This window comes from Andrographis paniculata, unplaced genomic scaffold, assembly GCF_009805555.1.
Source record: "Andrographis paniculata isolate CXL003 unplaced genomic scaffold, ASM980555v1 Contig55END, whole genome shotgun sequence".
NCBI classification, from domain to species: Eukaryota; Viridiplantae; Streptophyta; class Magnoliopsida; order Lamiales; family Acanthaceae; genus Andrographis; species Andrographis paniculata.
The window spans coordinates 2,522,043-2,549,594 of record NW_026137590.1 but is presented as its reverse complement, the minus strand read 5'-3'; the positions used below and the strand labels follow the sequence as shown (position 1 = coordinate 2,549,594).

The 27,552-nt window shown below is 32.4% G+C and overlaps 3 protein-coding genes across 8 annotated transcripts; all 3 read left to right on the top strand.

Annotated features, from left to right (window-relative positions):
- The first annotated feature begins 152 nt into the window (after positions 1 to 152).
- LOC127256453 (uncharacterized) lies at positions 153 to 7,223 on the top strand. 2 transcript variants are annotated; one of them, XR_007839859.1, is made up of 8 exons: positions 153 to 654; positions 836 to 905; positions 1,069 to 1,124; positions 1,273 to 1,348; positions 1,437 to 1,473; positions 2,191 to 2,305; positions 2,383 to 5,768; positions 7,103 to 7,223. XR_007839859.1 is itself a non-coding variant. In XM_051282466.1 (7 exons), exons 1-7 carry the CDS (start codon positions 347 to 349, stop codon positions 2,624 to 2,626), a joined length of 906 nt encoding a protein of 301 aa, XP_051138423.1. In that variant the 5' UTR covers positions 153 to 346; the 3' UTR covers positions 2,627 to 6,119. The 2 variants fall into 2 exon arrangements, 1 of the variants encoding a protein (XP_051138423.1); XM_051282466.1 differs by lacking the exon at positions 7,103 to 7,223 and having other exon boundaries at positions 2,383 to 6,119.
- Positions 7,103 to 14,150, top strand: LOC127256455 (diphthamide biosynthesis protein 3-like). Of its 5 annotated transcripts, none has more exons than XM_051282471.1 (3): positions 7,103 to 7,227; positions 10,621 to 10,929; positions 14,133 to 14,150. In XM_051282471.1, the coding sequence occupies exon 2, from the start codon at positions 10,683 to 10,685 to the stop codon at positions 10,917 to 10,919; it is 237 nt and encodes a 78-aa protein (XP_051138428.1). In that variant the 5' UTR covers positions 7,103 to 7,227; positions 10,621 to 10,682; the 3' UTR covers positions 10,920 to 10,929; positions 14,133 to 14,150. The 5 variants fall into 5 exon arrangements, with proteins under 5 accessions (XP_051138428.1, XP_051138426.1, XP_051138425.1 ...); XM_051282469.1 differs by lacking the exon at positions 14,133 to 14,150 and adding an exon at positions 11,413 to 11,573; XM_051282468.1 differs by lacking the exon at positions 14,133 to 14,150 and adding an exon at positions 11,120 to 11,402.
- A 9,590-nt stretch (positions 14,151 to 23,740) lies between these two features.
- LOC127256119 (WRKY DNA-binding transcription factor 70-like) lies at positions 23,741 to 27,552 on the top strand. Its single transcript, XM_051281959.1, has 3 exons — positions 23,741 to 24,154; positions 25,343 to 25,444; positions 26,924 to 27,552. The coding sequence occupies exons 1-3, from the start codon at positions 23,847 to 23,849 to the stop codon at positions 27,390 to 27,392; spliced, it is 879 nt and encodes a 292-aa protein (XP_051137916.1). The 5' UTR covers positions 23,741 to 23,846; the 3' UTR covers positions 27,393 to 27,552.

The following is a 27,552-nucleotide window of genomic DNA, read 5'->3' as shown; positions in this document are numbered from 1 at the left end:
TTCTTAATCCTCTGCGTGCCGGTGCACTGTAAATGCATGTACCTCAACCAGTAGGAGCCGTTGATCATTTTAAGATTGACGACCACGATGTGTTCGTCTTTAGGCTCCTAATTACATACCTTATTAATTCATTCAATCTGATCGGATCCCTCTATTCATCGTCATCCGGGCGACCACAGTTCTCACTTCTTTCTCAGCCGCGCCGGTGTAGCATCGTCGCCTGCGTTCATCCGCTTCATACTCTCCGGTCGCGCCGTCGTCTTCGCTTTCACCTTCGCCTTCGTCTTCTTCTTAGATTTTTGGTGGACACTTTCTCTCACTCGGAGTTCCAATTCTCGAATTTCCGATGGATCAAGTGACCGAAGAAGTGGAGAAAGTCAAGAAGGATTTCGAAGAAACATGCCGTCAAGTGCAGGAACATATAGCCTCCATTCAAGAATACGGGAAGAAATCGAGAGTTGCCGATTCAGGCGGAGACGAAGAGGCGGAGAAGAAAGATTCGTTGCCTAGGTTAAATGGATTGGTTCAAGATGGTCTGAACCGGCTGAAATCATTGCTTTTCGATCTCGATCTTCTTGCTCCACAACTGCCATCGGCGGATGAGGCTGAAAGGGCTCAAGCTTTGGCTCAGTCTTGGAAATATCATATCCAGAGGTGACCGTCTGCATCTATTTGCTAATTCTTTGATCAGATATTCTTAATTTAGTCTTTGTAGCCACATCTTTTTAATTGATTAGTTTCCCCCCTTCAATGTAGTTTTCTTGTCGATTTCATAGTAATTCAATCAAATGATTCGTGTTTCAAGTTTCTTTTTATCTATGCTATGGAATTTCAGTTTGACGGGGAACCTAAGGAATGCACATTTGCAAGCAAGGGATAATATGAAGAAAGCTGCTCAAAAAGAGGTAATGCAAGTGTATACGAACATATATGCAATTCTTTTTTCCACTTGGATGCAGACAATGAGCAATTAATTTCTGAGTTAATTGGTTTAGTGATAGGAAATATGAATTATTTTGAGTGACTTGATATTATGCAATTGTTGAGACATTATTTGATCCATTTCAGAGAGAGCTTCTTTTAGGAGGCGGCGAAGAGTCCACGACACGGAGGAGGAATCTCCAGTATGTTTATAATGCAGTTTAATTATATTTTCTAGGCAATAAACTTTTGACATTGTTCAACATCAACAAGGAAATGATTTGGGGTAATTCATGGTTTTTGAAGAATATAAAGCAAGTACATTGTATTTAAAAAACATATATTGGTCAGGACAAAAGCTGGAATGACTTCTGCTGCAGAGAGCATCACAGAGAGTCTCAGGCGAACTCGCCAACTCATGGTTCAGGTTGGACATATCAAACATTCTAAATCTCTAATGTTAATATGGGTTTGTGGTTAGTAATGCAAGTTTATGTCGTTTATCGCTTTAATAGGAGGTTGAACGAAGTGCAAGCACTCTGATGACCTTTGGTATGTGATTTACTATAACAACTGTGCTCTTTTGCACTCTGAACGTACTTAATATCTTTGTGTTCGATATGCTTTCGTATATTTGCTGACTTTATAACACATTCATAAGCAATCTAGACTTTAGCATAGCAAGTTTAACTAATCCATACCTAAACAAAAGATCAAGGAGTAATGGGGACCTTGCAATATGAAAGGAAATAAGAAAGATGTGTTTACAACTGAATTTCAAATCAATGGTCATAAAACTTTCCTCTCCAGATCTGGTGAAAAAAAGAAGAGGTTGTAGTGAGATGATGATCGATATTTTGCCTTCACTTATTTAGCCTACTGACTGCTGTTGTTTTATTTCTCACTGTACCCGAATTGTTGTTTTTTCATTGTATGCCGTTGCCCATATTAGAAGACTCTTTATGTTAAACAATAACCAAGATTCTTTTTTCCGTATATTAAACTCTAGTTCAAACAATTGAGGCATGCACAAGAATGTTGTTTTTGTGGATTTGATTGAGTATATGTTGGTAGACCTTGTGAAATCGTTGTTGAATTCTAGAGCCAATATTTGTAAGAAAATGTAAGCAATTAGTTGTATGAACTGCATTCTTTAAGTGACTTAGAATTGTGAGTTTTTATCTGAGGTAAATGTAATACAAAATTTTGTATGATATTGAGTCGATACAAAGTAGATAATTTATTGCGACAATTTGAATGTTATCACAGAGGAATCAACGGGTGTATTAAAGAAAGCTGAAAGTGAGTACAAGGGCCATGGCTCATTACTTTCACGGACCCGAAATCTTCTCTCGACAATGCAGCGCCAAGATGTTATTGACAGGTGTGACCACTCTTTTAAAAATTTCAATAACGTAAATATCTCTCACTTATGCCTAACTTTGAGTTTTCTTTTGATAGAATAATAATGGTTGCGGGATTTCTTCTTTTCTCTTTGGCCGTGCTTTATGTTGTGTCGAAGCGCATTGGTATACTCAAGCTACAAAGGAAGGTAATCGAAGCAGTCAAATCTGGCACGGCAGAACAACTAATTCCAAAACCACCTGTAGTCGGTGAACAAGGTATGAATATTGTTCACCAAAATATAGTCCCCCCTCCCAATTTAGATGCACCACTAGAACAACCTTTGCACGATGAGCTTTGAAGCCTATACACATATTTGATACATATTGCCAAAACTTGCACCTTTTTCCCCTTCTTCAATGACTGATGCTCTGTAAGGAGAAACCACAATATCGATATGGGATCGACCTAGAACTTAGGAATGTTGCTATTATGTAGTTGTTGTGTAGACAAGGAGAAATGAATACAATGTGATATTCATTAGTTTGTTGTTATCGATGGTGTGTTTGATTTAACTAAGGGGATGAAACGGAAAATGTAAACTTCGTATATTGAACCTGTGATGCAACAATACGAAAACAATGCCTAATAGATAGCCAGTGCCATCTAGCGGTAAGCTGATCATTTTGCCACTTGTGAACCTAGTAGGATGATGTTTTAATGGATTTCTTAAGTTGTCTTCCTGTAATATAATTTATTAAATGTCCTACTTTGAGTAGGACATATGCATTAATTCGTTTTGGAGTTATTTTGTATGTTTGTGTATGGTCGAACATGTGCATACGTCAATATTGCTTTGGGTGTACATGATAAATGGTTCAAAAGTTTTTAAAGAGAGAGAGAGTTACCGTTCTGACTCATTGATTTTTTTGTTTTTTTTGGATGAGTAGTTAACTTTGTAATCAATTAGATACCAACAAGTTCTTTGTATTGAGCTGTATCTTATCCAAGTGACCATTTATTATTATTATTATTATATATTTTTTCTGTTCCATGATACTGTTGTTGCAGGTTGTGGAGGTCATTGTTGATTGATGTCAGATAATTCTGTTCAATCAGGCAATTTACTCCAAGATTATGTTAAGAATGTTCTGATATGCTATTTTAGTAAATGATCGTGATGCATTGATGCCAGATATGCTGTAAAGTCAACTAAAGATACCATATTTTCTCAATTTGCTAAATTTCATTGGTTATAAAGATTTAGATCCTGCATTTGTAGTTTCTGAAGCTGCAAGTAAAAGAAAGAAACATCAGTGGCTTTTAGTTGTAAGCGATAATAAGATGCCTAATGGAAATGTGATTAAATTGTGATTTTCTGTGACATGAAAAGCTTATTGCTCTTGATAACCGACTTGCTTTCTGGTTGTTGTGTACCTGCCTTGAGTTTCTGTTAAGTTTCGTGTCTGTTGTTGACTTGTTTCTATTTGAGGATGCCTAACTTTCTTCTTTGATTAGCCCCTAGGGGAGGGGGGATGGGGTTGGGGTATGGATAGGGGATAGTTTTCTGTCGCATCATTGTCCTTTTGGATTGGAAGTGGATTCTGGGGCATGGTTACAAATTATTTTGTGGTGTGATAAGCTTATCATCACATCTTTCTCCTGATAAATCAGTTCAACAAATAGGATTCTTTTGACTGTTTACGAGAACAGAGAATTTGACTCATTAGATTAGAAATGAGCTCTTGGGGTATGTTAGTTTCCTCTTTGCATATAATTAATTGACTAAAGACGAAAGTATGTTTCTTAATTTTATGTTAAAAGTTAGTTTCGAGTTTTCTTCCTTCTAAACAGTAATTCCATGGTAGCAAACCTGATATAACTCTGTTTTCTTTGGTTTCTTCAGTTAGCTACGGCTCTGTTCTGTAATTTCTTAAATTTATAGAATGTTACTGCTGTTCATGTTTTTCTGTCGTTGTTTAGATTAAATGTCCATTCAACTTTACTTTCTTGCCTTTTTGGTGGAGCTTAAATTGGTATGCTAATGAATTCGATATTAGTAATGAATGACACCGTGCAATAGGTGGCTTGTATGAAAAGAAGCATCATATCGATGTGTCAGCACTATACAAGGATTGGGATGAAGTTTCATGTCCCATATGCATGGAGTTTAAAAAAAAACCCATAATATTGTTATTTTAAAAAAATCCCAAAATATATGTATGCTAGTATAAATTGCAGAGAAGAGGGACAGGTGCCCTGCAGCGGGTAGTAATGGAGTATTTGCTGCCAACGTTGAGGGAGAAGAGAGCAGTCGATTCCCTCATCAGAGACACCTTCGACAAGGTCCTCGTCCTTCCCTTTGGCCGCTCCTCCGATGCCATCTGCCTCCAGTTAGACGACTGTTCAAATCAGCGAGAGATGTGTCCAGATTTGCTACGGAGGGTTATTGGAGGTGGATTCGGAGGAGATTCAGGTTTATGTAAAGTATTTTGATATAACATTCATCCCCCCCATTGTTTTCTTCTTCAATGCACACCACATGAAGATGGATTCCAGGTAATTGCTCTTCCTAATTCAATTTTTCTTCATGATTTGATTGGTTCCATTGCAGACTTTCGACGTTGCTGGAATTCTGTCCACGGATTAATCTGTTCTAAGATTGTGTTTATGTAATTGAGAAAGTTCATTAGTAAGATACCATTGTCTATGAAACATTGGGCTTAATGCGGCTTTGACATCACCGTAGAAATTATTTATGCATTAGGGTTTTTGGTTTGGTAAGTCATTCAATTCCTAATTCTTAACTATTGCAGAAGTACATTAGTGTCTTCGACTTCATTGATGTTGTGGAGGTATTCATATGTTGGATACTTTTATGTTGTTTCTTCTTATTTGAACAGTATCTGTGATTTCGAGTTCATGATTCTCATGACTTTTATTTTTTCAAATTCTAATACAAAACATCAAAATAGTTAAGGTTCATTATCTTGGAGAACCGAAAACATCAAAATATTATTGGGCGAATTTGTATGTTATGCATAAATCCTCCAAAACAAATATAAATCTCTGTTTTCTGTGTGCTTAGGAGATGATCTATGTAAGTATGGGCGAATGTTAAATTGTCAATCTTGATCAATGTTGAGTTCTGTATTTGATATAAAGTCATGTTGGTGTGTCTGATGACCATCGTAGGTGTTATAACTTGTATATGAAAAAGTAGTACAATATATAGAACTAATTCCCCCGCAATTTTATTTTTTAATTCTTTCTTCTTGCCAATATTTTAATGCGATGCAGCATTGATTAATCTTAGTGTTTTTCTGTTGATGTCTTTAGTATGTGTTAACGGGGCCTAAAATGTGACGATGTATTATTATATTTACACTATCTGACTGCAGGCAATATATAGAGGAGCAATGAAGGGAAAACTTATTATTAATTGTCCACTGCTTCCTGAGAGAATCCCAAAGTTTCAGTTGCTGTATATAGATGTTTAACAGGTATATTTATATCTATGTACCATGTAATCTATTTGAAAAGTCCATTTATTTGGACTTCTGAATATAAGGTCATAATATTTTGAATTTGACATGTTTTCCGAACTCATTGTTTGGAAGACAAACATATCCTGTTTCAGTGTGAGCTTGAGCTTGGTACTCTTCAATTGCAAACAGACTGATGTGGTCATATTTAAATTTTGTATGTATGAAAACGATTTAGTGGATATAAATTGGAATATTGGTGTTCCTTATTTGGAACCAGAATACAAGTCCGAGGTCATTGAAATATTTATGTCGATCATTCATCAACCGGTCGACTTAGAATTTGGAATCTCATACTTACAAGTGTGATATTTCCTGTCGAGAGGATAGATGCCAATATTGTAGATGAACTTTAACAGTTGGCCTTCACAATATGCTGAAATAGAGCATGTAAGATCTTGCAAGTAGCTCCGAGTTGCATAGCATTACTTTTTATGATTTAATGTGCTGCCATGCCGCATGTCTATAACTACTAAAGCGTTTTTTGAACTCTAATACTCCCTCCATCCTATTAAAAGGTTATTATTTTCCATTTTTATCCGTTTCAAAATAAGGTTATCATTTTTTAATTTAGTAATTGTATGTCTACTTAATATAATAAATACTCTTTCAACTTAAAATATACTACACAAATGTCGTTATTTTGGTATTTTTGTTTTTTTTTATTACAATTTAATATAATACTAATATTAAAAAATTTACTTGCAAAAAGCAAACGTCAACCTTCCAACGGAGGGTGTAATACATTTTTCAATTATTCCAAGTAGTTTTTATTTTTGAATGCCGTTGTCTCAAGTGTACTGTTAAGCTATCACTATGCATGATTCAAGAACAATGTTGTCTTCTTTTTTGTTTTCCATGTTTCTTTGTTTAGTTTAATTTATATTAATATAATAATTTTAATTATATTTTATTTATATAAAAATATAATTTTTTTTATACTAAATATAATTATAGATATATTTTTTATTTTTTTTATTTTTTTTACATTAAAATAAATGAAAAAAATAAGATTGAAATAGTATATCAGATAACATGATGATATATTTTTATAAATTTTTAAAATTTTTATTAAAAAAATAAAATAGTCTATTTTAATAAAAAACAAATCGACGAATTAGGTTTAAAATCAAAATCGAACGATAAATGTACGGACAACTACGCCCTCCAAACTTCGGAAGCTAGTTCGTCCCAGCCACTCCCCCGCCTACGCAAAGCATAATAGATTCATACCAATCTATCGAATCATACATTTTTCCTCACCGTTGACGTCGATTTCGATCATTTTGAAGGTTTTCTCACCACCGACGGGGACTCTGAAGGCTTAATTTTTTTCGGGCAGCAGCGACTCTCCGGCGTAGGTTTTTTCACCATCGACAGGGAAGCTTCGTTTTCCTCTTCTGCAATTTCGTCGGAGGTATACCCAATCCTTACACTATTTTCGATTTATTTTCAGAACTTTTCAATTTTTCAATGCAGCATACCGCTGTCATGAAATTGTATTTAGGGTTTGAATCGTAATTAATTTGATCTTCTTGTTATTTGTGGAAATGATGACACTGCCATGATGTTTACTTGATTTTGCTCTCTAATCTGGGTTTTTGTTCCCCACCTTATTCCATATCTTATTTTCAGCTTCGTTCCTCTCTTCCTGTTCTGTGTAACATATATATTTGATTAATCATTAGTTTCTATTTATGCTGCTTACATTACTTGCAAAAACATGATAAAGAAGCTTATGTATTCAGCCTGCTGTACACACAAACTACACGGTGATGATTTACTGGACGGATGCTGGTTTCAATATATATGTTTTACTAGTTGATTTCCTACATGAACTCATGCTTGACTTGAGTCATTTGATCTTGAAAGTATTGTAGTTTCTGAACTTGGGAAGTTATCAGAAGTGCTCTATTCTTGAATGCCAATAAATACATCAGAAGTGTTGGTGATTATGCAAGAACAAGGGCCTACACACACACACACATATATATATAGACACAAATGTTTTATTGCTATTGGCATTGGCTTGTGTTCTGAATCATAATTCATAGATAGGTGACAGAAAGTCTGGAATACTAAAAGCTGCACTATATTTCACATAAAATTTTCCCTTCATTTCAGCACCACTACCTAATATGTATATATATACCATCAAGTCATCCTGAATTATGTCATCATTCATAAAATAGGGATAGTATGATATTGGGATTTCTCTTTGGTATACATGTCTTTGGACACAATATCTTCTACCAAGAAAAGTCACATAATTATCACTATAAGTTATTAGGACTAAACCCATCAAGAAACCCCACCTCCCCCTCAAAAAATAAAATTACATCTTCCATTATACTTCCTTCTTCTGTCAAATTGATTCTCACTTTTCTTTTTAGTCCGTCCACTAAATATGCTCCGTTACTAATTTTGGAAAAATTAAAAAATCAACCTTTAACTATTACCCTTTATTTAACACTTCTTTACAACTAATATTATTACTTTTATTACATTCGATTTCTTCATTTTCCTTAATTACTAACTAAATTAAAAAAAAAAAAACCAAACAATCATTTTTTTAATCTCTATACTGGACTCAAATGTTCTAATTTTACTTGACGGAGGGAGTATATTTTATAGGGGAAAGTGTATTATACATATATGTATGTATATCAGGTAGCTTTTGCCTTTTTGTTGGTATGTTATTTGAATTTGATAATAGCTTCATTAGACATGTAGAGTACTGTGCTGAGATGTGTTTGGCTTTAATTCCTCTAATTACACTTTGCAGAATCTGTGGTGCAGGCAAAAGTAAGAAACGTGAACAGGTCAAATTGCAAATTAAATAATCAAATTTTATGCATTGATCTCATTCTGATTTATATTATTTTTGGTCATTGCACTTAGCACGGAAAGAATCTGCACTGCACAAAAGCAATATGTTGTCTGGACTCTGGATGACCTAAATCAGATGATTATTGTAATTGTCCTTTTCATGCATGCTCCCATACTCTCTAAATGTAATACCTCCGGAGTTGGGCCGGTATTAGGCCAACTCCCATGGATGAGCCGGTGTCAGGCCATCCGAGGTTGAATATAGGTTAGATGGATTAAATAGACTACTCATGTCAATAATGTGCACATTCCTTTTCGGGAGTCCCGTTGAAAGAACTTTAGTTAAGCGTGTTTACCCTAGAGTAATTTGAGGATGGGATCCAGGGTGTGTGTGAGTGAGGACAGAAGCGCGCTGGAAGGACTCGTGTTGACCTGTGGGGCCGGTCTATGATCTCGTCATGCTCGACTTTGCATAGCTTGTAGGCCGGGGTATCACACTAAACACACCACCAAGAACTTTGTAGAATGGTCAACACGACAAGAATAAGGACTTAAGTGCAGTCCACTGTTGTTGCACTTTCTTCTAATTTGGGTGTTGCCTTTCCCCTCTTTTCTTGTTCCATTTTTTATATTCATTTTTTGCATTTTCAATTATATATATAAATCGTACTATTAATGTTCATTAATTTGAAAGAGGTCAATATACTTCCACACTCAAAGGTTTAGTAATCAGCTTAAAACTTCATTATTATTGCTAGGGCTAATATCTCCCTCCGTCCTGAACACCTGCAATATTTTCAAAATAAGAAATAATTAAATATACTTAATTTCTATTTTACATTTTATTCCATCACATTAATCAAAATAAATGAATAAATAAATAAATTTACACTTATCTCTCATTATATCACCTAATTCTCAAATTGTAATACTTAATACTACCTACCTAAATTTTCTTGTTGAAGTTAAATGTTGCGCGGTGTTTGGGACGGAGGGAGTATATTATATTGGGAAATGGATAGTTGAATTTTGGAGGATTCACAAATAGACAGCGATGATAGACGAATTTAAGTCAATAACGTGGTGATATCATCTTTCCTATTTTAGTGTCTCAATGGTGAATGAAACTGTATGACAATTTCGTTAGCATCAAATGTGAAGCCGATGGTTAAAGTGTTCTGCTGATTGATACTTATGAGTCAATCACAAGTTCATTTTCTATCAACATTATATTCTTCTTGGGTCTATATTATATTTCAAGTTGAAAGAAAGGGGCTATTTATGTATGTTTCAGAATTATTTTGTTTATGTGTGCATGCTACGGTAAGAACATTTTTGCCTGATCGGTTATATCATGCAAACAAACATTGCAGCAGTAGTTTTTGTGAATATTTTTGGTTTATGCAGTTTAATTAATTCCACTTAATCATGCTTCATTAGCAGTTCATTGGAATGAAAATAATTCATTCCAATGTATCCGAAAACTTTCGTGTTATTTGCTTTAATTTCATTGTTATTGAACCATTTATATGATTTTATATATTTATTTATTTATTTATTGTGTATTTATTCCATCTATAAATGTGTGTAAAGTAGAACAGTTGAATGGTCACTTTTTCGCTATGTTGGTGGTATATATATATTGATTGCATTTGTGTGTAAAGTAGAAGAAGAAAAATGCAGGCTTGATAGTGGTGGCAAGAAAGGTGGGTTAAGTTGTAGTTCTAAATAGCACTGTAGGCTTGATTGTCGTTGTAGTCATTCATTGATTGATGATGCTTAAGTTAAATATATATATATATATATTTGAATAATATGCAGGCTTCATTGTAGTTGTAGTCATTTCTTGATTGATGATGATGCTTAAGTACACCCAATCTGTTTCTCGGACAAATACTATCAAGTTTCATCTTTTCACTATTTGGCATGTTTACCACCTGCTCTGTACATTTAACGATTTTGATTTCATATCTGAAATTAGGGCTTTGAATCATATCAACCGCACCGCCCCCGGAGAACGAGGACGAGGAGGTCACAGTAGCGATGTCATACGATGATGTGGAAATTGAGGATATGGAGTGGAGCGAGGTGCTCCAGGCTTACACTTACCCGTGCCCCTGCGGCGATCTCTTCCAGATAACGAAGGAGGATCTGCGAATTGGCGAGGAAATTGCGCGCTGCCCTAGTTGCTCGCTTTACATAACCGTAATTTACAACATGGAAGATTTCCAGGACAAGTCCTGCAAAAAAGTCGAGCCGCAGCCAGTCGCCGTCGCTTGAAAATTCTCAGGTTGGATACAACTTTCATAGATGAATCATTTTTGCACCGTGTTGTTTTTTGAGGAGTTTGGTTTATAATGTGTTTACAATTTTTACAATTGACTATATATTTATTTATACATAGGATTTCATACGGTTTTAAATACAAATTTATTGATTGATTTCACTCGATAATCAATAAAATTTTTTACTGAGTGTAGTTTTAGAGACAAGATTCTTTAGATTGGAGCTGAAAAGAGTGAGATTTGGTCCCCTGTGAATCCATTGATGTCAAGTTTGTTGTTTATTAACAATTATTGATTAACTTTTCTTTTCTTTTTTCTCACTTGTAAACAGACCATTGTGACTTTTCTCTCAAGCAACTTTTAAATAGTGAACAACATGAACTATATTTGTCAATTTTACTTTGTTTTATAGTTCCCTTTTGTGATTTAGGAATTCATTTCCATAATTCCATTATAGTTTGGTTCAAACTTTTTCAATCTTTTTCCAGTTAAGATGTGATTAAAATCTTAGTCGCAGCTTCTGCAATGTCAACTTTCATGGTTGCTCCTACAGATGATAGTAAGAATGAAATTAGGGCAAGAGAACTACACCCATTAAATTTTTTGTTTGATATTCAATGTAAATTATTATCAGGATCAAATTTTATTGTGCTGTGAATCTGCAGTTATCTATAGAAGAATACTCTTACTGTGAGTTTGGATCCCACTGTAAATTTTTTAGGTGAAGAATATCCTCTTGGGTGTATTTTCATATCTATAGTTTGAGGTAGGCAATTCTACTTATATTCATATGTTTGTGCCCTAGACAGAATAATTTGCTTCAATTAAGTGTTTGTTGATATGATTAATTATTTTGCCCAAATTATTAACTTTTTTAACTTTAAGGGTTTGTTTAGACAAGGATTTTTTTTTTTTTTTTTTTTTTTTTTTGAGGTTTTTGAAAATTTGGAAGTTAGGAAAAAATAAAAAATTAGTATTTGATTTGATATTTTGTGAGAGAAAAAAATGTATTTGATATGATATTTTTTTAAAAATAAATAGTGGCAAATGAGTGAAAATGTGCTGTATAAACAGGTATTGTAGTTCAATGTCATATGGTGCATCGCCTGTGTGTGTTGTTCGATAATAGTATTTTCTTATATTATTCAATATTACTATTTTTTTGTGTAATTGTATTTAACATTAAAAATATTTTTATATTTGTATATATATTTTTTTTACAAATATTTTTTATTATTAGTATTATAAGACACTAATAAAAGTATTTTTTCAATTTTTTTTAATTGTACTATATTTTGATATAATAATTAATATTCAAAAATTAATATGCAAAAAGTAAACGAGACTTTAGAGCCGGACGGAGGAAGTATTACTTTGTATCAAGGTATAGGCAATTTCGTTAATCTATTTGAAGTAGAGTATATTTTTAAATTTATGGTTTTTTTATTATTTTGTGTTTTTGTTTTGATATATTTAAGGGGAAAGTAGTTGTTTGCCATCATGTTTTGTATGAAAAATAAATATGAATATGATGTTTTTTAAGAGAATAAAATATTAAATAGTAAAATATTTTTTTGTTTTTTTTGGTTCATTTTGAAGTTTTTGGGATGAAAATAAGAGTCGGATGTGATGAATTGTATTGAAAATTGGTATATCATGTAATGTTTTTTGTTGGAAAAAAAAAAAAAAAGATAGAATAGTAAAAAATTGATAACAAGACAGAAGGAAAAACTATGCTATATTATTATTTCCTAAATTCCAGGTTGCAGGCAATTGATCAATTTTCTGATTAATTTGAGCTTGGGTGTGTTTGGCATAACTTCAATTTATATCAAATTATAAAAGTAAATTTAAAGGTTAACTTAAAAAAATATATATTAATATAATTAATAAATATTACAATGAAAAATATATCAATATGTATAAATGTAATGATTTATTATTAAAGTCAAATAAGAAATAAAATAAATTAAAGTAAAACAACTATTATGAAACATTCTAATATACTTATAATGTTTTAAAAATTAGTTTTTTGAAACCAACAAACTATTTTAAAAAATTAATTTATCAAATATTTAAATATTTTCTTTTACGGATCAAACAACTAAAAGCAATGAGAAAATATTTATCTATTTATTTATTTTTACGGGTCAAATAGTTAAAAGCAATGAAGTAAAAGTTCTAAGCTATTTTTCAACACTCTTAATCTTGTTTTGGGTGGACAAATGCATGCTGTTTAATTGCTGCCCCTATGCGTGTTTGTTTGGGGGATGGGCTTGGATTTATACTATTCATCCAATTTTTTTTCTTAAAAAAACATCAAATCAAACACTTATTTTTTATTTTTTATATTATACTAAAAATCAATTTTACATTCAAAACATCACATCAATACTTATTTATATCACATCATACAACTGTTCAAATTCAAAATTTTGACTATTGAAATCCTAACTCAAAATCCAAACCCCCGAACAAACACACCACCAATCTATGTGGTGAAGAATTATCCTGATAAATTGTCTTCATGGGCATAACTTATTGAAATATATATATATATATAATTTAAATGGAGATGGTGATGGTGATGAAATTTATTATTATTATTATTATTATTGTTTCTTTTATATGCCTATTTGGTCATGGATACGAGTTTAATTGTATCGGGGAAGAGACAGGAGTAGGAGAGTTGAGTCACTTTGCCATTGTATCGGACCGGGCACAACGAAATATATCCCTGCCACATCTAAACTCTTCATTTATTATTATTATTATTATTATTATTACTATTTTTTGTGATATTGGGTGGGGATATAATAATATTGTGATAATGCCATGGAATGCAGTCATCTAATCCTTGAGACCTAATTGTTCAATTTGATTCGGCCATTAATTTTTGAAAAGAAACTGTTTTCTGGTTTAATTTTGAATTTGAAGCTAACCCACGCACCGTTTGTTAAAAATTTTGGGAAAAAAAGAATAAGATTGTATATTCTCAAAAGTAAGAGTTTACGAGATATATATAGTAGTAGACTCAGACCTAAATTTAAAAAAATAATATATTGAAATAATATAAAAAAATATCTAAATCTAACATCCTCTCAAACTCAAGATAGGGCAGTAAAGATCAATTTGAATTTGTTCAAGAGTAACCGGAACCGGCTTAGAAGACTAGACTTGATGAAGATATCTGTTGTTTGATCTGCAGAGGATACTGGAACGAGATGAACTCCCTAATTAACAACATGATGTCGAATTAAGTGACAATCAAGTTCAATATGCTTAGTGCGCTCGTGGGTCATCCTCATAGCAATCTAACTATCACAGTGAAGAGCCGTAGGAGATGACAGAGGAACACCCAGACCAGTGAGTAGTCGTCGAAACCATTAAAGTTCTGAAGTAGAGTCAGCAAGAGCACGATACTCTAATTCGGCACTCGAGTGGGAAACTAAAGTCTGCTTCTTGTTGTGCCAAAAAATGAGATAATCACCCCGGAAGAAGTAAAAACCAGTGGTCGAACAACGATCGCTGAGATCACCAGTCCAATCAGCATCAAAGTAACCATTGAGAGTCAAGGACGAGTGAGAGAAGTGTTAGTCATGCAGAAGACACATTTCACATAACGAAGAATATGTAAGACAGCAAAGTGGTGAGAGTCTTCGGAGCGGCCATGAACTGATTCATAATATGGACTGCATAAGCGATATCTGGTCGAGTGACAGTCAAATAGATCAAGCTCCCAACAAGCTGACCGTAGAAGGTAGGACCATCAAGAAAAGAACCATTGTGAGAGTAAGTTGAACTTCATAGGGAAGTGGTGAAGAGATTACCTGATAGTCTGTGAGACCAGCTCGAGTAAGAAGATCAGAGACATACTTAACTTGGGGCAGAAATAAACCATAAGAAAAATTAGAGACTTCAAGCCCCAAGAAGTAACGAAGGGGACCCAAGCTCTTTATCTCAAACTGTTGGTTAAGATATGTCTGTAGATCAGAAATATCAAATGCATCATCTCCCGTGATAATCATATCATCAACATAAAGCAATGGTATAACTATCTCAGATGAAGAACGACGAAGAACTAGGCTAGAGTCGTAAGCGCATGTGGTAAAACCTAACTCCAATAGTGCAACACTAAATGTAGCATACCAAGCCCAAGGGGCTGCTTCAACCTATATAAAGCGCGATGTAAACGACAACCCTTTCCAGAATACGAGAAACTTGGAGAGGGAATCGTATAAAATTCTTCAGAAAGTGTGCCATGTAAGAATGCATTCTTGACATCCAACTGAAGAAGAGACCACTGATGAGTAGCAGCAACTACAGGAATACAACGAATAGTAGTGAGACGAGCAACGAGAACAAAAGTCTCCTCATAGTCAACTCCATACTTTTGGGAATAACCTTTGGCCAATAGACGGCTTCTAGCACTCAATTGAGCCATCATAATTAGTCTTAATTTTGAAAACCCACTTGCATCCAATAGGTGTCTTGCCAGAGGGCAAATCCACTAAATTATAAGTGTGAGTCTTTACCAGAGCCTCCAATTCTTCAGTCATAGCTTAATGCCATAATGGATCAGCACTCACCTCACAAAATGACCTAGGCTTATGATGAGATAATATGACAGAGTAACAATGATAATCATGCAAGTGAGGAGGAGGGTGACTCACTCTATGTGTTCGGCGAAGTATGACAGGTCCAGGGACCGCAGGTGGATCAACATATGAAGACAAGGTCGGAGGTGGATCAAAAGCCTCAACTTAAGGTGGATCATAAGCCTCAACTGGAACATGATCCAAAGACGGTGATAGAGCCATAGGATCAGGATCAGGAAACAAGGGAGAACATGCTGATAGGAAGGAAGGTAAATCAGGAACAGATGAGACATGGAATTTAGATAGGGTGGAAAACATGATACTCTCCAAAAGGTAACATGACGAGAAATACGCAACTGTTTAGAAACCGGATCCCAAAACCTAAAAATTTATGCTTTGACCCATAACCAAGAAGACAACGTACACATGCACGAGGTTCTAATTTGGAACGTTCATGCGGAGGAATAAGGACAAAACCAACACAACCGAAGGGACGAAGGGTACTATAATCGAGTGGTTGACCATATAGACGCTCGAAAGGGGTGCTATTATGGAGGACAGATGATGGAATACAATTTATGGTATAGACAACAGTGAGAGCGGCTTCCCCATAGAACTTATCAGGACAAGAAGCAGACCAAAATAATGCACGAACAATATTTAGAATGTGACGACGTTTGCGCTCAGCACGACCATTATGTTGAGAGGTGCATGGATAGGAACTCTGAATCAATGTACCTTGAGCAGAGAGAAAACTTAATAAGGTAGAATCTCTATACTCAAGGGTATTATCAGTAAAGAGGGTCTGTATGGGACAAGAAAATTGAGTTCGAACAATTTGCGAAAATTGAATGTATGTTTAAGGTAATTCTGAACGTGTTTCAAAAAATATATCCATATAAAATGGGAGTAATCATCTATGAAAATGACATAATAACGACACTCACTCATAGAGGGAACAGATGAAGACCTCAAATATCATAATGAACCAAGGAAAACAATATTTTTTGAAAAAAATAAAGTTGGTTGTTTTCCCAAATGACAATGTAAGCAATCAAATGACTCAAAACGAATATAACCCAAATGATCCTTATTAACGAGAGACTGAATTTCAGAGGAAGACGCATGACCAAGAAGAATGTGCTATTGAAGGCTAATGGAAGGAAATGTATTAAGAGGGGTATGGGTAGTAGCAGCAGAGAAATTACTTGGAGGAATTTTTCAAAGATTGTACCTCAAATAGTTGACCCACTTTTCGACCTGTTCCAAGAATTTGACCCGTACGTGGATTCTGAACCTGCACACCAGAAGAAAAAAAAGGTAATAGTAAATCCTTGCTCAATTAGTTGGCCAATTGATACAAGATTTAAAGTCAATTGAGAAATGCAATAAGTATCAAGAAAAAAATATAAATGGTAGAGACAGATCCTCAATGAGTGATATCCATGCGATTCCCATTAGCAGTATGTATAGGCAACGAAGAAGACACATGATGAACATCAGTCAAGAGGCCAAGTGTAGGTGTCATATGATGGTAGCAACCAGAATCAAAATACCATGAATTTTTCATAACATAAAGGAAATTATAAGCAAAAACTTGATGCAAAAGAGTCACGAGATTTTGGACCGAGGAAGCCATGACAATAACAACACAAAAATAAAATTAACTCCGATGACAAAACCAATCACGCACCGGTATAAATCACGAAATCAAGATTCAAATCAAGAAATCAAATCGAATAATCCAACCGGTAACAGTCGCAAAATGAAATCAACTTTGATGACAAAACCAACCACACCACGACGTAAGGAACCAAGACAGGAGGCGACGGCCGAAAAACGGCGGCGGAGGACGGTGAACAACGATGGTGGCGACTAGGGTTTCGTATTTTAATAATCGGTCTCTGATACCATATTAAAAATTTTAGAAGAAAATAATGAAATTGTCTATTCTCAAAAGTAAGAGTTTACAAGATATATATAATAGTGGATTTAGGCCTAAACTAACAAAATAATATCAAGAAAATATCTAAATCTAACAAAATAATATCAAATAAATATCTAAGTCTAGCACTGTTAAATTTTCGAACTACTATATCTTGAAATGTAACTTTTTTTTTCGACACGAACACCTGAAGGCCTTTCATTTATATGTTAATTTCACTTTAGCAGGACTTAATATGGAAAAAAAAAATAAACAATGTATTAGTTTTCTGAAGGACTCTTATTAATTTTTACGAGGGTATGGTGCTCATACGATTCTTTGTCCTAAAAATAAATAATATCCCTTTATTCCCACACACATAATATATATACATACACACATGTGTATGTATAATATATACGCACTTGGATCTGAGCCCAAATTAACATCCCAACACTAGAGATGATGAAGATCAGAGTTGGGGTTATCAAATGAACAGTCTGCCACCTAATAAATCAACGGTGGAATTGGTCTCCGGAGCTGCTAAAAGTCACTTGAGAAGATGATCGAAGCGTCTGCCGTTTGATCGGAGTATTCCATTTCTTGGTGGTTGGCTGCCACTGGTTGTTTCGGTAGACTAGAGATCGAGTCAGAGTTGTTATGAGTCGCCACCGGAGTTTGTCAATGGTCGAATTGAAGTAAAACCATCATGAAATGTGTTTTATATGCGACAAAAAAAAAAAGACTTGTAAATACATTAGAGAGTTTCTTTTTTGGATGGAGCATAGAAGTTATGTACGGCACTTACATAAAACTTCATGAAAATAGGATTTAAAGGATTGGTTGTGAAGAATGGATTGTGGAAAGCTACGAAGGTAGCCGCTGTGGGAGAATTCAAGACAACAATGTTGGAGCTTAAACAGATTGATGAAAAATGTTGTGAATGGTTGGAAATTTGGCTGGTAAACGAGTGGATTAGGTCACATTTTAAGTGTCTTGCAAAGTGGGAGTTTCTTGTAAATAACTTATGTGAGTTTCAATAGATGTATTAGTGATGCCAGAGACAAATGTATTCTGAACGTGCTGGAATCTATTCGAGAGTACTTGATGTAGAGGCTCCAAGGATTATTTCAGAAGACGGTGGACTGATAAAGTCATATGTCCAAGGATTATGAAAGTACTTTCTAGGAATCAGGCTAAGGTAGGTGATTGTATCCTATTGAAATATGATGATATACATTATCAAATTTTCTGTTTCGACGGTTGTCAACATTGTATGGACTTGTCTGCACGAAGCTGCACGTGTAGGAAATGACAGCTGATTTAAATCCCTTGCCACCATGCTATTTTAGCCATGAACAACCAAGGAGAGGACGTGATAAATTATGTTGAGCAATTTTACTATATTAAAATATACAATTGAGTTTACACATTCTCCATCAAATATGTTAGCAGTTAAATGTTTTAGAAGCCAACCAACTGTGTACCACCTAGGCCACCACCAATAAAAAACGGAGTTGGTAGGCCGAAGAGGCTGAGGAAACGGGAAGCTGGTGAAAACAGAGAAAAGGTTAAGGAAAGAATGGCACTATGAGGCTGAAAACGCAGTAGCAACCGATTACATGTGGGACTTGTCAAGAAGTTGGCCACAATGCACGTTATTTCCCACAAAATATCGACACACAAATTGTGGAAATTTTGGATGATCAGGTATTCACACTTCTGCTCATTTTTAGATTTGCTCAACAACTTTCAGATATAATTTTTAACATTGGTACCTATTATTTCAATTATTTTTAACTATATTTCAGAGCATGAATGATTGTATACTTGTCATTACTAATATTGCTAATAACTGCTTTTGTTTAGGCCCCAGTGCCACCACAAAAAGGGCAAACACAAGACACTTGCAAGTTCTATCTAACCAAGGCGTAGTGTAAATTTCATTTATTCTAGCTTGTTCACATCTTTAACGATTAATCGTGACTTATTTTCTTGTGTTTTTATTTTTATCTATGGTTGCAATCAAACAGTGAGGGGCCAAAAAAAGAGGTCATTTCAATGGAGTACAATCGTACTGTTGCTATGGATATTCTCACACAAAATTCACAATCAAGCCCTACGGTGAATGGTCGGTTGCATATAGTTGCACAATTCTCATGCAAGAATGTATCTACACCCATCTTTTCCACCTCACTAAGAATGAAATACAACGAAACCAAATTACACTCGAACTACATAACTTAAACAAATTTAAATCATATTTCAGTTTTTACATGATATTGCTCGCAAGAATTGAGCCTGCGTCCCAAATTTTCATTTGTCCATGATGTTCTAGTGACACTCTGTCATCCACACAAACACTCAGTTATGCCGGTTGTTATTAAGGAAGTTAACATTTTGGAAGATTTGTTGATTCACTTTTCACAAACTTTGAACTCAGATAATATAGCACTAGCATCAATAAAATTAAAAAATTTCTACAAAATACTCATCTGACCCACACTATCGGGGTTCGGTCTTGTTGTTCATTATTATAGCCAACCAATTAACAAACACCTAACTTTGTTGGTATGGAAAAGTTTTTAAGATAACCATAGGAAACTCAAAACAAAATTCAAAAATTTTTACAAAGAAAATTACTGTGGTCTCCATGGGCGGCATGTTTGTTACATTTTTCGAAGATTTTCTAAACCCTATCCAAATTAAAGAAAGGAAAAGAGAGCTACTTATGCGGTGAAGAAGTCCCCCACCGGTGGCTCCTTAGGTGGTAGTGGCGATTTCACAGACGGCGTTGAGAGGAGAGGTGCGGCAGTCTTTTAGAGCAAGTTGGAAATAGTTAGGAGAAAAGAGAGGGTGTTTGTTCCTGGGTCTATGGTCACCAAGTTAATCATATTACACTTTGGTCTAATGTTGACCAAAGTCATCATTTTTGTTTTAAATTAAAAAATTTTAGAAAAAAAATGTACATGTCGCTGACGTGGCATCGGCGTTGCAATGAAATGTCAGTTGCGTCAGCGTCACGTCAGCTTCAGCGAGACAGTGTGTCGATTCCGATACCGGATGACTTTTTTAGCAAAATTTTTTAACTTATGGAACCATTTTCAAACAGGGTCCAATTGAAGTCTTAAAATGACTACAAAATTGTTTACCCTTTTATTATTCATCTTCAATAAAATATATTTGTTTCAACAATATTATACTCCCTCCGTCCCGGTGCAAGGTTGCCGTTTACTTTTTTGCACGTAGATTTTTGAATATTAGTATTATAATGGGTTGTAGTAAAAAAGACGAAAATACCCCTATTAATATTGTGTAATATAAAAGTAATGATATTTGTGTAATATAGTGTAAGTTTGAATGATATTTATTATGTTAGGTAGATAGTACAATTACTAAATTAGGAAATAGTAACCTTATTTTGGGACGGACGAAAGTAAAAAAATGGCAACCTTTCAATGGGATGGAGGGAGTATATATTTTTTCATAAAGTATATTCTTATAGTAAAAAACATCACACAACTTATTTATATAAATTCAAAATTTTATAATTTTAAAAATATACCAAAACATCAAAATTCAACTATAAGGGTTTGTTTGGTACATAGAAATGAAATCGGATAAATGAAAGTGATTTTATTTCTCTGTTTGATTGTGGCAGAAAATTAAGGGGGTGTATTCAATTCGGATTTTAATGGATTGTTTTGGATTTTAAAAAGTCTATGGATTTATGTGGATTTAGAAAATCCACATAGTCTACATTGAGTTTGATAGATTTTAGTAATTGATTTAGATAGATTTCTACGGATTTGATTGAATTCTTTATGGATTTTTTATATGAATTTTGTAGGATTGTAAATTTTTTTTTTTAAATATATATTAATTATATAAATTTATATCAAACAACAAATTTTATAAATATAATAAATAATTATTAATAAGATAATATTTAATATTAATAAATAATATTGAAGTATTAATAAATAACATATACATATTTACTTTTTTTATGTAAAACCGTTATATTAAAATAAATAAATAAATAATTTATGATTAAAAAATATATATATAAATTAACCGGTTCAACAAAAAATATATATTTAAATATCTATTTCACCGCTATCGTTATGATAATACAGTGTATTCGATAATTGAAAAGAAAAGACAACAGTAATACATATTTATTGTGATAATAATATTTTTAAAATTATATTTGTAATATAAAAATATATATTTAAAAAAATTCATAATAATTTGTTAATATATTTTAGTTTTAAATTATTATTTTTATTAAAAATTATAATAATAGTAATAAATATTATCGTATTATTGATCACATATACAACAACAATAATAATAATAATAATAATAATTTTAAGAATCCATCAAAATCTGTGATGGTCAAGAGAGATACTTTTCTATACAAAATTTTCACAAAAATCCATTAAAATCTATAGACTTTCAAAGTCTATGGATCGTTGAATATCTCAATGTTTTAAAAGACTTTTAAAAGTCTATGTTGAATACCTCAAAATTTTAAAAGACTTTTAAAAATCTTGATTGAATACCTCTAGATTTTAAAAGACTTTTAAAAGTCTTGATTGAATACACCGAGATTTTGAACGTCCAACGGAATCCTACAAAATCTATATTGAATATACCCCTAAAATTTGAGAAATAAATCATTTCTCATTCTCTAATTTTATTTGTATGTAGAAATATAGAGAATGATCTATTGATACAATATATTTATTTTATTTTTTATATCATTTTATTATTTAACTTTTATATTTTTAAAAATATTATATTTCAATTTTATAAAATATCATATTTAATTTATTATTCAAATATATATATATATTTTTACTATTTCTTAAAGAATTACACTAAAATTTGATCATCGTATCTAATTTATTATCTAAACAAAATAATCAAAAAAATATTTTTTAATAAATTTTCACTAGTTAAAATTTATTTCTCCTATGATTAATCATTTATTCTTAATCGATTCATTAAAACAGATATCTTTTTTAAAAAATTTTCAAGTGAATTGTCATTCTCTATTCAATTTATTTTCTCTGTGATTCTATTATCACTTTTATTTCTTCGCAATTTCATTATTAGTATCAAACTCCATGTAAATGAATATGTACATACATGTACATATACAAATAATTAGTTATGATTGTAATTATTAATTATCAATAAAGATTACATCTATAATTAGATATATGAAAAAATATATGTATATTTTTTATGTTTCATTTTTGTTTTGTATTTATAATTTTAAACTTTTAAGGTGATAAAAGTAAATTAACATTCTCATGTTTAATTAGGAACACAATGTTTGAGGTAATGCTATTTAAGTAGTTAATAATAGTGATTTATTATAGTAATATTATTTTTTTATATATAATTAATAATATTGATGGTTTTAAAATAAATTTAATATTATATATGATTAAAAAATTAGAATATATATTTAAATATTTTTAAAAAATTATATCACAATAAAAAATATAATGGAATATAGATATCAATTTAAAGAGAATAAAACCTTATATAATACAAGTAAATACATAAAAAATATTTTAATTTATATATAATTAACATAAATTAATTTTATAAAATATGCGAAGATTTAAATATAGATAAACATATTTATTATTTTCTAAAAAATAAATCAAAATAAAAGATTTTGTGTGAATCCTACCTATAAAGTGTTAAAAATTTATTAAATTAATTTATATTTATTAAGTTATTTAATATCGATAAATTTACTAAAACTAAAATTTATCAAATAAAATGCCATAAAAAAAAAATAGAAAAACTGTCCATTGAAATTAGACGGGAGGAAGTATATTGTAAAAAACGAAAAAAAAAAAAAGTAAAAAACTTCTTTATATTTATTTGAATTAACAAATAGCGAGCAATGAAATAGTTCCAGAAGCTGGTCTCCCAGTACAGGGACCTGTTCCTGTACAATGATCCCGAAAGTCTACGGCCAAGATCTTCCGATCGTTTGGCGCGCAAACGTCACCAGATGACGCCAGCTCTACTGCATCATAATTCATTCGATTTTGGAATTAATTAATTAATCTGATATAATAGTATTACTATCCAATAAGTTATGGAGACACATATTTTAAATGAATATTAATAAAAAATATAATATATATATATTTATAAAATATAAATAATAATTCAAAATAAAATATTATATTTTGTATTTATTGATAAAATAAAAAATAAAAAATAAAAAATAAAACCATCAAAACCCTCTGTCCCCATTGTTCATTAATTACTCTCTTTCCATCTAAAGAGCAGCAGCAGCAGCAACCACGAAACCCTCGTTTCTATTCCCCTAACTAGATCCGAAAATCCACAGAAATTATCCAAAATGGGAGGCGGAAATCGCCATGGAAGGAAGACGCGGATGGCTGCGGAGCTTCTGAAAGGAAAAGAGCTCGCAATCCAGCTCCTCAATCACCTGAAGAACTCGGCTCGAGACGACGACCTCGTCGTCTCCGCGGAGGAACTCGCGCACCAGATCTTGACATCCTTTGGAAATTCTCTCTCCCAGCTCAGTTCTCGCGCCGTGTCGGTCGAGTCGTCGTCAGCTCAGATCCCCGCCGTTGACTCCGGCGTCAGGAAGAAGACTCCGGCGCCGTTAGGGTTGAGAAATCGGAGGGGCTGTTACAAGCGAAGGTCAGATTTGAAATTAATTTTTATGAGATATATAGTAATTAATTAATTAATCAGTATCATACTTTAATAGAAATTTGCTGAATCTGTTTTGATTCACACACTTCCTTCAATGCTTATGAGAATCGACCAAACTTTTCAGTGTCAAATTTACTGTACTTAATTTATCCTTTTTTGGAAAAACCATCTTCTCGTGGAAAATGATCAAAAGTGATGGATCTTTACATACATAAGTATATCAGAGATTCAGAACCTAAAGTATTATCATGTTTTTTTTTTTTTTTTTTTTTTTTTCTGATTAATACATAGAGAGGGAGAGAGAGGAGAGAGAGATGATTAAATTGCAACAAACAGTCGTAGTTGCTGTTCAAGTTCAACTTGAGCAGCTACTGCCTACTTGCTGCTTTTTGATTCTTCATAAATTTTGGCATATGGCTGATAGGAACCTATAGATATATATATATTATATATGGTATACATATGAAAAAGATTTTTGTTCTGTTTACACAATATATTTTTACTCATTTGGTACTATTCATTTTTTTTTTCTCACAAAATATTAAATCAAATACTACCCCCTTCCGTCCCAGATATCATGTCCACGTTGTCGTTTCTGTTCGTCCCACATACCATGTCACTTTCCTTTTTTTGGAAAATGATTACACACTTTAATCTCATTTTAAATTTTTTTAATTTTAAGTAAACTAATTAGTTATCTTAATCTTAATTTATAATTATTTATATTATAGGATAATTATTAATTATCAATTAATTACACCTCTTCCTAAAATACGGTGTCTACAGTGTACCAGACACGGTATCTGGGATGGAGAGAGTAAATTTTTACTTTTTCCAAACTTCCAAATTTCCAAAAATCTCCCATGAACAAACTCTTTAATTATTTCTTAAAATGACCCAAGTTGGTACTTTTTTTGAGTTGTGGCTTAGAAACAAATTAAAAGTTATTATTGTTATCTTCCAAGCACCACTGCCTAGCTATCTTAATCAACATACATATATATATATAGATTAATTTCTTATATTTATTTAACAAGCATTTTGTGGGGTTTAATTAATTTGATGGTGGGGTTATATAATTAATTATGATTATTTTTAATTAAAAATAATCGATCAGGCATGCACTACATCATTTATTGAATTTTGATATATAATTATTAATTTTATATCCAGAAGGACTTCAGATTCATGGACAGTGGAGTCTTCCACTGCAGAAGATGAGTTTGCCTGGAGAAAATATGGACAAAAGCTTATCTTGAATTCCCATTATCCCAGGTAATTATTTAATTTTTTAATTAATTATTTATTAATTCCCATATTATTTTTAATTATGATAATTTCTCTTTATATATATATATATATATATGTATATGTATGTTCTAAGTTGTGCATCACTTCATTATCATCACTATTTCTATTGGTCACTATATAGTTGTTCTAATTGGTTTCTGATCACTAATTAAAGTGTATATATGGTTGTAAGAATTTGTGTAGATCGATATTTTTTTTTTTGTCTGTCTAACTGCACTGATTATGTTTATTAAGTATAATGATGATAGCACAAATAATATGTATATATATCCACAATGCATAAATCAACAACCTAAGATATATTTATAGGATATAAATAGATACAACAAATATCACCACAAGGGTTGGGGCAAAATAAAAATAAGGGCCTCTAAATGTATATAAATAATATTTTATTTCAAGTAAAATAAAATATAATTTTTTTTTAACATTTTTCAATGCAAAAATAATATTAAAAAAAAATCCAAAATTTTTAGATAAGAGAAATTGAACCTATGATCTTAGTACAAAGACTACCATACACCACCAAAGCACATTCGTTTACATTGTAGTATATCAAATAAGTTTTATATATAACAAATTAAATATATATATATATATAACATAAATATATAACCAACTCTCTACTTATATTTGTCTTGCGCGATCACTCCTCTTCCCCGGGTCCAGGGTTGGTCCCGACTACAATTGAGCTCATCATACAAGATCTACAATATAAAATAAAAATGATTGTGTACTTTATCTTCATCCATTGTTTTTTATATTATATACTACCTCCGTCGGCTCTAAGAATTTTTAAATATTAATTATTATATGAAAACGTAGTACAAATCAAGGGAAAAAGACAAATATTTTTATCAGTGTCTTATAATACTATTATAATGATATTTGTACAAAAAATTATACAAATATAAAGATATTTTTAATGTTAAGTATAACGACGCAAAAGCTAAATGAGACACTTAGAATCGGACAGAGGGAGTTCTATATAACATATCTATGTAGAAACATGTGTTGTTTACCTTTATTACATATACTGACTGAATCAAATATGCGCCTGTTACCACATATTACACTTGATCTTACTTACAAGATCTTAGGGTGTGTTTGTTTGGGGGTTTGGATTTTGAGTTAGGATTTGAATAGTAAAAATTTTAAACTTGAATAATTGTATGATGTGATATAAATAGATATTGATGTGATGTTTTGAATGTAAAATTAATTTTTAGTATAATATAAAAAATAAAAAATAAAAAATAGGTGTTGTGATTTGATATTTTTTAGAAAAAAAATTGAATGAATAATAGTGTATTTAAAATCCAATCCCCCAAACAAACACACCCTAACACAATCCACAAAATAGATCATTAATTGTATAATCTATTTTCATTAGTTATCTGTTTTATTTTCATATGCTATCATGTAACATGTTGCACGTAACAGGTGCTATTACAGATGCACGTACAAGAATGGAGGGTGCAAAGCCACAAAGCAAGTTCAAATGATCAAAGAGAAGCCTAATACACTTTACCAAATTACATACATCAATCATCACTCTTGCTCCTCATCATCATCATCATCAAATCCAATTAGGGCTTTTTACAAAAACCCCAATTTCAGTTTGGATGATGATGATGATGTTCTTGTGCACCCCAACAAAATTAATAATCTCATCATCACTTTCGAGGCCAAAAATGGCGGCGACAGCCGTATCATCACCTCCGGAAACCATCATCCGGCGGTGAAATCAGAAGAACAAACCGATGCACGATCACTTGCTGGTTTACAGTCTTGTGGGTCAACAAATAATTTTCCGTATAGTGAAGATATTAGCGATCCGTTTGGCAACGAGGAGATCGATAGCTTCTTTTGCTTTGGCGACGACGAGATTGATGATCACTTCATGTATTAAATTGGTTATATATTATACTAAGTGTTCCATTGTTACCTTGCTGTAATAAGCTATATATGAGTTGTATAAGTGTGTGTGTTCTAACATAAATAACTGAAATTCAAAAATAAACAGTGTATTCTAAGATATAATAATGTCGATTTTTGATTTATTACTGAAA